The sequence below is a fragment of the Ambystoma mexicanum genome, chromosome 10, assembly GCF_040938575.1.
Source record: "Ambystoma mexicanum isolate Mex_15411 chromosome 10, UKY_AmexF1_1, whole genome shotgun sequence".
NCBI classification, from domain to species: domain Eukaryota; kingdom Metazoa; phylum Chordata; class Amphibia; order Caudata; family Ambystomatidae; genus Ambystoma; species Ambystoma mexicanum.
In genome coordinates this window covers 900,090,696-900,103,956 of record NC_090932.1, presented here as the reverse complement: position 1 = coordinate 900,103,956, position 13,261 = coordinate 900,090,696, and the positions used below count along the sequence as shown (strand labels likewise).

The 13,261-nt window shown below is 47.1% G+C and overlaps 1 protein-coding gene across 7 annotated transcripts in view; it reads left to right on the top strand.

Annotated features, from left to right (window-relative positions):
• ATP11B (ATPase phospholipid transporting 11B (putative)) overlaps positions 1–13,261 on the top strand; it is a 1,683,501-nt gene that overhangs the window by 319,332 nt on the left and 1,350,908 nt on the right. For all 7 annotated transcript variants that reach the window (XM_069618659.1, XM_069618656.1, XM_069618658.1 and 4 more), the window contains one exon: positions 12,639–12,836. In XM_069618659.1, the coding sequence (XP_069474760.1) occupies positions 12,639–12,836 (198 nt within the window). The remainder of the gene's footprint in view (positions 1–12,638; positions 12,837–13,261) is intronic.

Below are 13,261 nucleotides of genomic sequence, written 5' to 3'. Positions count from 1 at the left end.
CACGTGTTTCCTCTTTCTTCAAGAATTCAAAGACTCAAGATAATTATAAATAGTTTGAAAAGTTTTGAAATGACAAGAAAGAACATTTTAAAGACAATCTAATTGAACTACCAGTGCATGTTGGAAAAAAGACAAACAAAGAACTAAGACTTCCAGTTCTGCCTAATGTAAGAAGTTGCTGGGAATTTCAAGTATCGCAAGTAAGAGAGATTTTCAGCTTCTTATCCGCTTCTCTAAGAAATTTCAAGAGAAGAACCAGGTAGGATTCTCAATTATTAGTTAAGGATTAATGACTTCCCATTCATAAGGTTAAGTAAGTGAATTAAGGAAGTGTATATGTTATTCTTTATCCTCTGCAGGTTCAGCACTGATTAGCCTTGACGCAGTCTGCCTGGTGTTGTTTTGTTGTCCCATTCCCCCTTTCCCTTTGGGGTGTAGTTTACAGAGCTGTATTGAAAACTAGTTCTGGGAAATACATCTCAGGGGGATTGTCGGGGGTTCAGCAGCTTCCGCGGATACAGGACCTCTCAGCCTGACAAATAGTCTGTGAATTCATCTCCCAATATTGCTGCACTTCTGTGAGCATCTGAGCGTTCGCGCAGTGGAGAGTGTGCTGTGTTCATTCGTCTCCCAGTCACGATTTCGTGTGGGGACAAATGGTGGTCTTTGCTTGGCTGATTTCGGAATTCAAATAGTGCAGGGGGTAGACAATAAATCCAATTCTTTTTCAATGTGAAGCATAGTTTCGACAACCTGCCCTTTAACAGTCCGTTCATCTTTTCCACTACGCCATTACTTTGAGGGTGATAAATCGAACACAATTTATGTTTTATTCCCAATAATGTAGTAACTTCCTTGAAAAGCTCATTCACAAAATGAGTGCCGTTGTCTGAGCGAATCACGTCACAAATTCCCCAGCGCGGGAATACTTCCCTTACTAGGAACTTGGCGGCGCTCTTGGCATCAGGTCGTGCACAGGGCCCAGCTTCCACCCACCTTGAAAATGGGCACACAACCACGATCATGTACCGTGCGCCATTACACCTTTCCCCCATGTCTGCGTAGTCTATATGCAGTTCTCTGAATGGGCCAATGGGTTTGGGAATTGTTCCCCGGAGCGTGCGTAATGTCATTCCTGAATTGTATATTTGGCATGTTGTACATTCCATTGCTAACCGAGACACGTGCTCCTGGAGACAGGGCACGAACCATTCTTCCTGTATCTCTGCTGCGATGTGCTGCTTGGTATTATGTGCAGGGAAGTGTAGCTGTTGAAACGCAACTTCTAGTAACTGTAGAGGCATTACCACTTTCCCTGAGTTACTTTGCCGCCATAGTAGGTCTGTTCCCGACTGGCTGCACCCCCGTTTAGTCCACGTCAATTTTTCCTCTGCACTAGCTCCTTCCTGCAATTCTAGTATTTGTGATATGGACATCATGTTGTACCCTTCTGGGGGCTCTTCGGTTGTCTTGTTCTTAAGCATGTACTCACCTGCGTCATATTTCTGAAAATAGGAAGCCTCCTTGGCGGCAGCGTCCGCTGCCGCGTTCCCCAAAGACACAACATCTGTGTTGGATGTATGGGCTTGGCACTTCACTATTGCTACTGCAGTGGGGTTTTGTAGGGCCTCAATTAACTCTTTTAACAATTCTGCATGCTGTACTGGTGTTCCATCTGCCCGTCTGAATCCCCTACGCCCCCATCTTGCTAGACCTCCATGTACTGTTGTCGTCATGTAAGCTGAGTCTGTGTATATTGTCACTGCACAACCCTTTGCTGCATGTAGTGCTTCTATGAGCGCAATCAGTTCTGCTGCCTGTGCAGAGTAATGTGACGGGAGGCGGTACTGTACTAGTGTTTCATACTCACCGTCCTCTAGCCTCACTACTGCCATGCCAACATGTTTTTCTCCCGTGTCCACATCAATTGATGCAGACCCATCCACAAAGTACACTTCCCCCTCGCTTAGAGCGTTCTCACACACCACTGCGTCCTCCCCTCCTTCTCCTATGTAGGTTGCGCAATCGTGGTTCTGCATATCCTCTAATGTGCAGGCTTCTGTAATGAATGTGGCGGGGTTCACTGTCTTACATCTCACTATATGGATGTTGGCGCTGGACAATATAATCTCGTAGGCTGTTGCCCGCTGTGTGGTCAGTGTGCTTTTTGATCTCTCAAGTATTGCAAATAATGAATGTTCCACGAACAATGTTACAGGGCAACCCATTACTATTGTGGCACTTTTCTCAATCGCCAACTCGGCTGCAGCGAGTGATTGCTCGCACGCGAAATGGCCTTGCATCACGGCGTCCAAAGTACCACTATAGTAGGCTAATGGCTTGTGTCCTAAGGACGTTTTTTGTGTCAATACTGCTGTCATGAGTGTTCCCTTGCAGTGTGAGAATAGGTAAAATTCGCGTCCATAATCAGGGTTTGCTAGTACTGGAGCGCTTGAGATTAGCTCTTTCAGTGATTGAAACGATGTGCTCATTTCTTAAGACCATTCTATTTTTTTATTCTCCTGTTGTGCTTCCTTGAGTGCTTGTAGGAGGGGCCTCGTGTATGCTGCATAATCTAATATCCATGCTCGGCAATAGTTGCACATCCCCAAGAATTTCTGCATGTCTTTCACTGTTGTGGGTTCACCTACTGATCTTATTGCCTCTACCCTGTCGGGAATTATTCTTTTTCCATCTTTTGATATGAGCTGTCCCAGGTATAAGACCTCTGTCAGACAGTATTGTAGCTTTCCCTTGTCCACTTTGTATCCCTTATTGGCCAGTAGAGTCAGGAGCGTTGTTGAATCTCTTCTACATGTTGCTTCGTCTTGTGCACACACTAATAAATCATCTACATACTGAATAATCGTGCTCTCAACTGATAGGTTTCCCAAGTCTTCATGCAATATGCGGTTGAATATGCTTGGGCTCTCACAGTATCCCTGGGGTAGTCTGCAGTGTTCATATCTCCTACCCCCCAATGTGAAGGCTGTGAGGTATCTACTCTCTTCAGCCAGGGGTATTGAGAAAAATGCATTTTTCAAGTCCACTACTGTGAAATGTGATGCCACCTTCGGAATGCTGCATAGTATTGATGCAGGGTTCGGGACTAGAGGGAACTCTTTCTGAATTACGTCATTGAGGGGGCGTAAGTCCTGTATCATCCTCCAAGATCCCCCTTTCGCTTTTTTGATTGGATAAATACATGTGTTACATGGGGAGTTTGAAGGCACTATTATCCCTTGTGCTAGTAGTGCATTTATTGTTTCTTTTATCCCTTCTTCAGCTTCACGGGACAATGGATACTGTCTGACTCGGGGTAAGATTGCTCCTTGCTTTAGTTTTATTATCACAGGTTGTACTCCGTGCAACAGCCCTACATCATGGGGGCCTGTTGTCCATAGATTGTTTGGTACGAGCCTCATGTCGTCATCAAAAAATGACGGTGGTGTTCCTACCATTGCCATCAACTGGACGGGGATCTCCCTGGCTTGGATCAAAATGTCACAGGGCATCGCTATTTCCATTACTATCTCACCATCCCCTTCTGTGTCTGAAAAGAGATCCTCATCTGTTACCTCGCGTAGGGCGAGGTTGGCGTTTGTACACAGCACTGTGCGCCACTCACATCCTTCTCCGTCCACCCCAATCACAGCGATCCTTTTCGCTGATACCTGTACAGCGTGCAAATCCAATGATACCACTGATCCTGGTGCTGCGTTGGGACATACTATGGGGCGGAAGAGGAATTCCGCTGGAATCCTCCAGTCCATGCTTCTTAGCTCTGGAATTATGAGGGATAAGGTTTTTAGCCCTGCAATGAACATCTCCTCATCTTGTGGCAGCCCTCGTATTTCCTGTGTGGTTATGTAGGCGTGCACTACCAGCATCGCACGCAAGGGACATATTCCGGGTGTAGAACACACTATTCCTCTCTCGGTGAATGATATGGTCATGTTAAGTTTACTCAGGAGGTCCCTCCCTAATAAATTTACTGGTGAGTTTTCATAGTATAGTAAGGGTGCTTTTACAGTTTTACCCCCCACTGTTACATCCAATGCTTCTGTGTAAGGAACTTCAATTACAGCCCCAGAGAACCCCTGCGTCTCTAACTTCCTGTTAGATAACGGGAATCGGCCCTCTCTGACACATGATTTCTCCGCTCCCAAATCAACCATGAATATGAATTGCTTGTCTCCTATCTGCGCCCCTACCAATGGTTCCTCTGCTGCACTGTAGGTGGTGGATAGAACTGGACACGCAAGTTTTCTCTGTGGGCTGTCCTATGCCGGGTGTCTCATTGCCCCCCCTTCATTAAATATATTTCCGGAAACCACTGACATACCGTTGTAAGGTGCTGGCGCGGGGGCCCCATTTACATGTACCGCGAAAGGGTTACCTGGCGTATATTGCACGCTGTCATTGTTTTGTGGGTGGTTCTGTGTTCTGTACTGGGGTCCCTGTTGCTGGCCCGCGTTCCCCTGGCCTGGGTTGCTCAGTTGCTGTTGTCCCATCGGAAGGCCATATGGGCTTCCCGGGTGGGGATGGCCATACTGTTCTACCTCCTGGAACCCGTTGTTTTGTCTACTTCTGCACTCCCTGGAGTAATGTCCCCATCGTCCACAGTTCCAGCAACTCCCCTGGGGGCCCCTGGGACCCTGCCATCCACTTCCTCCCATTCCCCCGTACCCCTGTGGTCCACCTCTTCGGCCCCTGTACCCACCTCGTCCCCCTCGAGGGGTCCACTCTTGCCACTGCGGACCTCCACCTTGCTCCTGCTCACTCCACTGCCGCTGTCCTGTTCCCGCCCAATTCGTTGCCACCCTTCCTTGTAGTGCTATCAGCCCCTCCTCCTCATCATCTCCCTCTCTGCTGTGTGGGAGCGCGGCTACTGCTGCTGCGACCTTCACTAACTTTGTCTGTACTAACTTCGCCTCGTCTGCCAATCTTTTCTGCGCCACCTCCTTCTCCCTTTCCTTGATTCGTTTACAATGGTGTACTATTATGCTCTGAATTTCTGGCCATCCCTTTGCTTCAATACCTGCTATCTTGTCAAGCCCCTTCTGCACTTCCTTTGGGAGCCCTCTTTTTATAATGAAGTAAAATAAAGATGTCGATTGATACCAGGGCGTGCCCGTTTCTGCTCTCCACATCTCTTGGACCCGAAAAATGTAATCCATAGCCTCCTCCCCATCATTCATTGTAAACTGCATCACTGACTGTAAGTCCGGTGTGTCTGGGAATGTTTCGCGTAAGGCGTCCCACACCCTGGCACGCACTGTGTTAAAGGAGGCCCCATCGTGTCGGTCACAGTCTAACGTTACTCCCGGGAAACCGGCTTTTACCCATACTCTCTCAGCCTGATCGCCTACTGCTGACACAAGCAGACTTTTCACATCTCCTATAGCTAGGGGTACCCCAGCAGTATGTTTCTCAAAGGCATATATCCATTTACTTGCCCCTCCCGATAACGGGGGCAATAGCTTCAATAAATTGGCTTCATCCATCTGTGCCCATGGGATATAGTTAGGCCTCCCTCCTCCCCTATGTATCAACGGGAGCTGTAGCCTTCCTTTCGTCGTTGCATCCGGACCCGTTTTGGCTGCTGATGTTCCCAGTGATGCCATTTTCCCCACTCTGTTCCTCAGTCGCCCCGTCCACTCATCATCCAGGGTTCTCATTGAACACGTTCCTTCCTCCCCTTCGCTTCCCCCTCCAATCGCCATACTCAACCTGTTGCTTTCTTCTAACTCCTCTCTTATATCACATAGTAATTCCTCTCTAATTCCCCCAAGCCTTTCTTCGTTACCAACATCTTCCTCTCGGGTCCCTACTTCTATTATTCGCGTTGGTTTTTCCTCAATTCTAAACAGGATCTCGCCCTTTTTCCACCCCTCTTCGGGCTTTCTGCTTTCACCTGATGCTCTAGATGTACGCCCTGGTCTAGTTGCATCCAGTGCTGTTCGTTCGCATATGTCTTTTATCCTCGAGAGCTCATCTTTTGCTATCGACAGTCTTGATTCTAAATCATCTGTGAGTTTCTCTATGTCTACTCTTTGTGTGCCTGCCTGGGCTCGCTCCCTTGTGCTTTCATATGGCGGAGGTGCCGTGGGCCGGTGGGGTGTAGTAGTTGTCGGGGGAGGTACGTAAGTGGGGTCATTGTACCCCTCTGCGGGCACAGGCTTGTTTAATATCGGGTACAAACTTATTACCTCTACTGGTGGCGCTACGCTTGACACTTCTTTGACATCTTTCTGTATCAGTAGTGGATTGTCTGTGGTGGATGGGAGATCAGGATTTAGTGCTGGTGTTTTAGGCGGTGGTATCTCTTCAAATAACCTCCAAAGATCTAATATTTCCCTCCTATTTTGCAACTGCTTTCCTTTGTATCTTAGAAAAATGCATGTGGCCACCGTATCCAGAACACTTATCAAATGACCCTCCCTCGGGCCAAATCTGAGGTAACCCCTCCCCCTTTAGCTCGGTCACCCATTGGTTGTGATATTTTTTAATCCGCTCTGCGTACCCCGGGAGATTCGTACAAATATGTGATAAGGGTGTTTCCGCCCCCATCTCTGTGCCCTCCTAGTGCAGGTGTGTCTCCGTGTGTTTGCAACTACAAGGTAAATGTAGTATCAATATTATTCTTTCGTACTTTACTTCACATTCAATATTGGGCTCCTTTGGGCTCTCCCCCTCCCCTTTGATTGTACAATACAAAACTGACTGTACACAGTTTCTACTGTGTTCCCTTTGGGGGGCACATACAAGAGCAACACCATTTATTTTGACAACTTCAGTCCAGAGATCAAAAGGTACCCACTCACTTCACGGTATCAACGTTGTCTTTAAAAAAGCTTTATCCGGTCACACTTACCATGACCATTTAGCTATTATACACTTATAGTCGCTTTACACATTCGCAACATCAAATTGTCTTCTGACACATACGAGGTGCACACACCTCTTGGTACCACTCAATTCACCATTCAAGCTGCCCTCCCTTTCCTCCCTGGCCGGCTGTCCCTGTCCGTCTCATTTGAATCTATGGATGCGCATATATATATATATATATTAGCCTGTTTTCCCCCCTTCCAGTAGAACTCTTTTTCTCTTACTTTTTCCCCTAAGTCCGTGTTAATCTCACTTTTTATTCTCCCCCTACCCCTAAAGAAAAGAAAAGAAAGAAGTAATAGCGATCACTTATATATTCTCAGTGCCCCCTTTTGCTGAACACTTTTATATCATATTCCACTTCTTCATATATTCCCAGTACTAGTCAAGATAGCACTATGCGGCGCCGCCTTCCACCCCCTTTCGGAGCTAGGTTCCCGTCACTTTTATCTCTTATTCACCTCGTAATCCTAATGGCCATGTGCAAAGAAAAAGTAAGGAACATTTAAGATGATCCTTAGTAGATCTGCGTACCCCCTCTTCGTTACCTGTCCTACACTTCTCTCCCCGCTCCCCTTACAATCGCTCGCACTCAGTACTCACGTGCCCGTCTTGAACCGATAGTCTCCGAAACTGGGTCCGTCCAGGTAGTGTCGCCGTCAGCTCAACAGTCAGCCCCGGCGAGCGGTACTCAAAGGGGATTTTTCAACCGGGATCCCGTACCCTCTCTCTTATTGAGTGCGCACTTCTTAGTGTACCGGTCGCCGTTGGCGGGCAGCCTCCCGGAGCCGGCTCACCGTGCGTATCCCTTTTCGACCGGAGATTCTCGTGCCAAAAGGGGACGGTTATAAGGAGTTAGGAAGAAATAAAAATCACGCTATCGGGGTCACCACTGAAGGCAAGCGTCCCCAAACAGCACGATCCTCCCCGCAATGAGAGACAATGAAGGACTCTCCCAAAATGGGAATAAGGCCAAGACAGAGTGCGGGTGAGCGTAAATGGGAGTTTATCAATCAGAATAGGGCATGCAAAGAACTCTGCAAACTCCGAGAGCGCTCTGTCTGACAATAGCAAAGACAGGCGTATATATTTACAAAAAACATCATAAGAACCTACACACTATAGGGGGCACAAGTTCAAGGGGATTGGGTGGCGACGACTAACTATAGGTGCTGCTGTGATGTGGTTGGCTTTGGCTGGAAGACGTCACTGGTCAGCCTCGTGGGTTAGGCTGGGCCTGGCAGGGTGGCAGAGTTCATCCGGGCGGTGTTGTTGTGCCATCGCGGCCAGCGTTAGAGATGAATGTCTTTTCCTGACTTATTTGCCCTAGGCCATGCACACCGCAGTCATTCAACCGTTTCAATGTTATTTTCTTTAGTAAATCTTCCAATAGGTTATACTACAGGTTAACGCAACACAGGAGGAATGCACCTTGTTAGGGGTCTGGAGGTAATACGTCAGGACATGGTTACCAGTGTCCTGTTGACCGGGGCCATAGGTCGAGGGGCTAAGCTTCAGGGCCTGGGACGGGCGGTACAGGCCTTTCTGCCTTGTTAGAAGTTGTTATGGATGTTCCGCTGTGTGTTGTCAGAGTGTTGGGTGTCCTGATTGCACAGGGCCATAAGTCTGAGATGGTCCGGTGGGTTGCGAGGTTTACGAGGGGGCGCGTATGTTCAGGCAGAGGTTTACTGCTGTGCTGTAAATAATGCAGGTGGCGGGTGGCGGCCTTGGGTGCTACAGGGGGGGTTACAAGTCTTTGAAGCGGCTCCAGTCTGGTTGGGGGAGGTAAAGCAGCGCGGCGCGGTCTCTGCTCTCATGCCTTGGCAGCCTTCACAGGGTGGGAGGGGGAATGGCCTTGTATGTATTTCACAAAGGTATCTCCCTCGTGTGTTGCCGATTTAGGTAAAGACATCACAAACATTTGAACACTCTATAATACTTATTGTAAGCAATACAAAACATGCATTTAAGCTTTGCTGGATGTGTCTCGATTATACCCAGGCTGAGCACCGTATTCGTACACTATGTCTTAACAGCTACAGTATTTTAGTTACATGCATATACATTTACAGTAAATGAGGTAGTATTCGGGTTGGTGGAGTACACAGAAAATGACCCGCCACTGTACGTGACGGTGGTGGCACATAAGGGGCTTAGATATACACACATAACAAGTGCATTCTCGCGCATCCTTCACATGAGCCCATAGTATAGTTACATTCGTCTTCTCGTGTACTCTAGCAGCATTTGCTTGGTTATGGCGCAAACCCTCGGGGGGTAGGTTTCCCAGTACTACACGTAACAACCAGACCCCTGGAGCGCTCCTTTATTGTTAGCGTCCAACTGCAATGGTGTGGGCTCGCCATTGCTTATATCATGGAAGCATGCTTTCTTATGTTTATACATTCTACAGGCTTTTGTAATATAAGAGAGTTTGTGGAAGAAAGCATACTTTGCGAGTGGTCTTGACATTTATATATATAAAGACTGTCTGCCATCTGATGACCATTTTACTGTTCTTTTCATTGTCCAGGCCTGCTGGCCGGGTCATGCTGGGAGCGATGGTACTCTGCGGGAGGTGAACTGTTACAATGTTAGTGTATTACGCTAGCTCATGTCCGTCTTGTTCGTGGGAACGTGCTCACAGCGGATCTGCCAGGGTGCTGCGGCAACAAGGATGACTGAATCCCTCCAAGGGTGGGGGCCGCGCTACAGTGCGCTGAGCTCACACCATTTTTACCAGACAAAATGGTTTCTGGGCCTAGCTAAATTTTCAATACGTGTAGGCAAGCAATACGTGTGGGCAATGTCTCCAGCGGGTGAACCCTCCACCACCTGGGCCCGGGTGGCATGAGGGGACGCCCAATGAGCCATTGCCCTCACCTGGGGAGAAAACGCAGGCGAGAGGGGTCTCCTGGACCAGTCCTCCCCTACAATGGTCACTCTAGTCCAAATACTTCAAGCCCACAAAGTACAGGACTGGTTGTTGCTCTGGATCTTGAGGATGCCTACTTCTATGTGCCAATCTATCTCGTGCACAGCAAGGATCTGAGGTTTGTGGTTGGGATGACCCTTTACTAATTTAGAGTTCAGTCCAAACTGCTACGAGTGGTTGCGGCTTACCTCACGAGGGAAAGCATACATGTTTTCCAATACCTGGACAATTGGCTCATCAGGGCTCACTCCCCAGACCGGGCATCGGCACATCTATACTGCACAGGCAGCCTGTTGCAGTTTCAGCTTTTCCCTGAACTTCAAAGAGGCTGATGTGGCCCTGGACACTCGCTTGGGCAGGTACTTCTCACCTGAGGATTGATTAGCGAAAATCTTCCAGATGGTTCATGTCTCCCAATCCCAGAAGTTAGTTCCTACCTGTGCCTTTCTGCACCTACTGTGTCTCATGACTTCTTGCATTCTGGTGGTACTGGAGACCCGGCTGCATACAAGGTCACTACAGTGACTGCTCCAGTGTTCGTGGTCTCAATTTGAGGGCAGCATGTTGGATCTTTTGCAAGTCTTGATCTGTGTGTTGAGAACTCATATGGTCATCCCTGCAAGACCAGCTTTTGAGGATCATTGCTCTGGCAACCATGGACCCGAACTAACACCGGCCACAAATGAGGCTTTAGAAAGGCTGGGGTGCTCTAATATTAGACCCTTTGGTGAGTTGACGCTGGTCTTCAACATCGGTCAGAGAAAGCATCAATTTGCTGGAGCTGTGGGTGATCAGGATGGCCTGCTTCCCCTGTGTGTGAGACAAGTGTGTGCTGGAACTGATGGTCAACACATTATCCATGCACATCCTCAACAAACAGCGTGGTGTGGTGTCATTGCCTCTGTGCAGGGAAGTAATACTACTGAGGTTTTGTGCTCTGGAGAACGACATGTCTCTGGTGACAACCCATCTTGCTGGAGTGGGTCCTCCACCCGAACCTCAGCAGTCTGAACTTCAAGCTTGGCTGATGAGAGGCTTAGATACCAGGAGTGAGTATTGTCTGACAACGTCCTGGCTTACCCCATTCAGCCCAAAGGCCTGCCACTAAATCCATGTATGCCTGCAAGTAGCGTAAATTCTTGGCATGGTGCCGGGAAAGGGATGTGGACCCTTTAATCTGTCCTATCATCTGTTCAGGGTTTTCTGCTTTCTTTGGCCCAAAAGGGCCTGCAGATTTGCAGAGTGAAGGAGCACCTAGCCACCATCTGTATTTAAAAGAACTGCTAAGTAAGGCGTTCTTCACAATCAGCACTTTTATGCCATTTTCTTTAAAGAAAAGGTTTGACATGTCTGCTGTTCCTGCGTCAGACTTGAATTTAGTGTAAACCTTACTCGCGGGAGCTCCATTTTAGCCCACGCATTCATGTTCATTATATTTGCACAACCTTAGAGTAATTTCTCTGATGGCAATCACTCAAGACGGATGATTGAGCTCTAGGTGTTATCTGTTAAACCTTCCAAATTGACATTTTCCATGGAGAAGTTGTCTTTGAGAGTGAGGCAGTCCTTATTCCCCGGATTGTTCGAGACTTTCATCTCTCTGAAGATCCATCTTCCTATCTTTTTTTCTCTGCTTCAACCTTCTCTATTCTTAGAGAGGCACAGATCCACCCTACTGATAAGGTCCAACCAGACCGAAACACGTGTCTGGGGTTTCTGTTGGTACTCTTGTTCAGAGGAGAATTGCCTAGCATTTCGGTGCTGGACTGCCCCAGGGCAGGACAAAAACTGATATGTTTGGGATATTTCTTCTCTGTGAAAGATAGTGAGCTAAAGACTCTGGGTAAGTCTCTCGTAGCCATGACTAATGTCTTGCAGAGGGACTCCCAGGACCCCCATGTTAATTTGCATCATTCACCCATAGAGCATTCTGCCACCTCTGCCCTGCTTTGGAGGTAGGTGTAGACCACCCCTCCCCACCCTCCAGCCCCACCCCCTTTGCCTTGCCTCTTTGCCAAGTGGCCATGTGGTTCTTGCTGCACATGTCTGCCAAAATGTAATGCGTGGTTTCCCTTTCGGGCAGGATGCTTAATTTGTCAATAGTCCTACAGCGCTTTCTAGTTTAGGTGTTGTCCTTTCGCCCTCCTCCAGATATGGATACTGCTATGGAATTCTATTATAGATGAGGAATCCGTGTGAGGAATAAATCCTTTAGAAGAACAAATTACTTACACCTAGCTCATTTTCTTTTTAATGGCTGTTCCTCCTATGGATTCCTCACAGCCCTCCGAACCTACCCAGCTTGGTGGATAACTCATACGCCGCGTTTGTTCTGCAGTCACTCAGTTAAAAGGATGGAACTGAGGTCATGGGGCGCATATATACTGGCTACAAAGTCCCATCTGGTGAGGGGCGCGCAATGGCGCAGAACCATGTTGTTAATTCTGGTGGCAAAAATGTTTCCAAAGTCAGCGCTGGATCTAGTGTTAGAATATTATAGAGGAGGAATCGTCAGAGAAACATCAATCAGAAAGAACATTACAGGGTGGTAAGAAACTTTTTCTTCTATATACTCGTTGTACTGCTGAATATGCACTCAGTAGCAGCATTTAAGCTATAAGTGCCCGGATTAATTTTCAGCTCTACACTTCAAAGTCAAATAAGTTACACAAAAAGGTGGAATGAGAAGCTTACTGATTACCCCTCCTATTGTCTATTTTGTATCTAATAGTGGTTTGTATCAGTGTTCTACTGACTATCTAACATGTTATGCCATATTTGATAGAAAATCTTTTTTTTTGTTTCCTAGATTCTAAAGTTCATTTCAGATTTCCTCGCTTTTCTAGTACTTTACAATTTCATCATCCCAATTTCCTTGTACGTAACTGTGGAGATGCAGAAATTCCTTGGCTCTTTTTTCATTGGCTGGGATCTGGATCTTTATCATGAAGAAACAGACCAGAGGGCACAAGTGAATACGTCGGATCTCAATGAGGAACTGGGACAGGTAAAAAGTGGTAAAGTGCTTTATCTTCTCAATTTTCTCAATTAAAGGCATGACTAATTGTATTTTCTAGTTCAGAAAGAAATGTTGTCCTTGCTTGTGCTCACCAGCAAGGTTGTCCTCATTGGGATGATGTTTTCCTTTTTAGCTGCCACTCAAGGAACTGTAAGAATAGCGCTGTCGGTACAGTAGAAGAATGATTTGTATATGCATGTTGTGGGTAACGATTGGTAATCATAGACTTATAGAGTTTCAGTTTAAAAGATACCCAATTAATGTTGCACGATTGTATGTTTGTTAATCCACAAACCAACTTTTACTAATGCTATCTGGTTACTGAAAGTTTACATAAACTAGGTAGAAGCTTTATGTAGTCCTATTGATGAGCTCTGTACATATGGATAAAAGTGGGTGGTTAGGTGCTATAG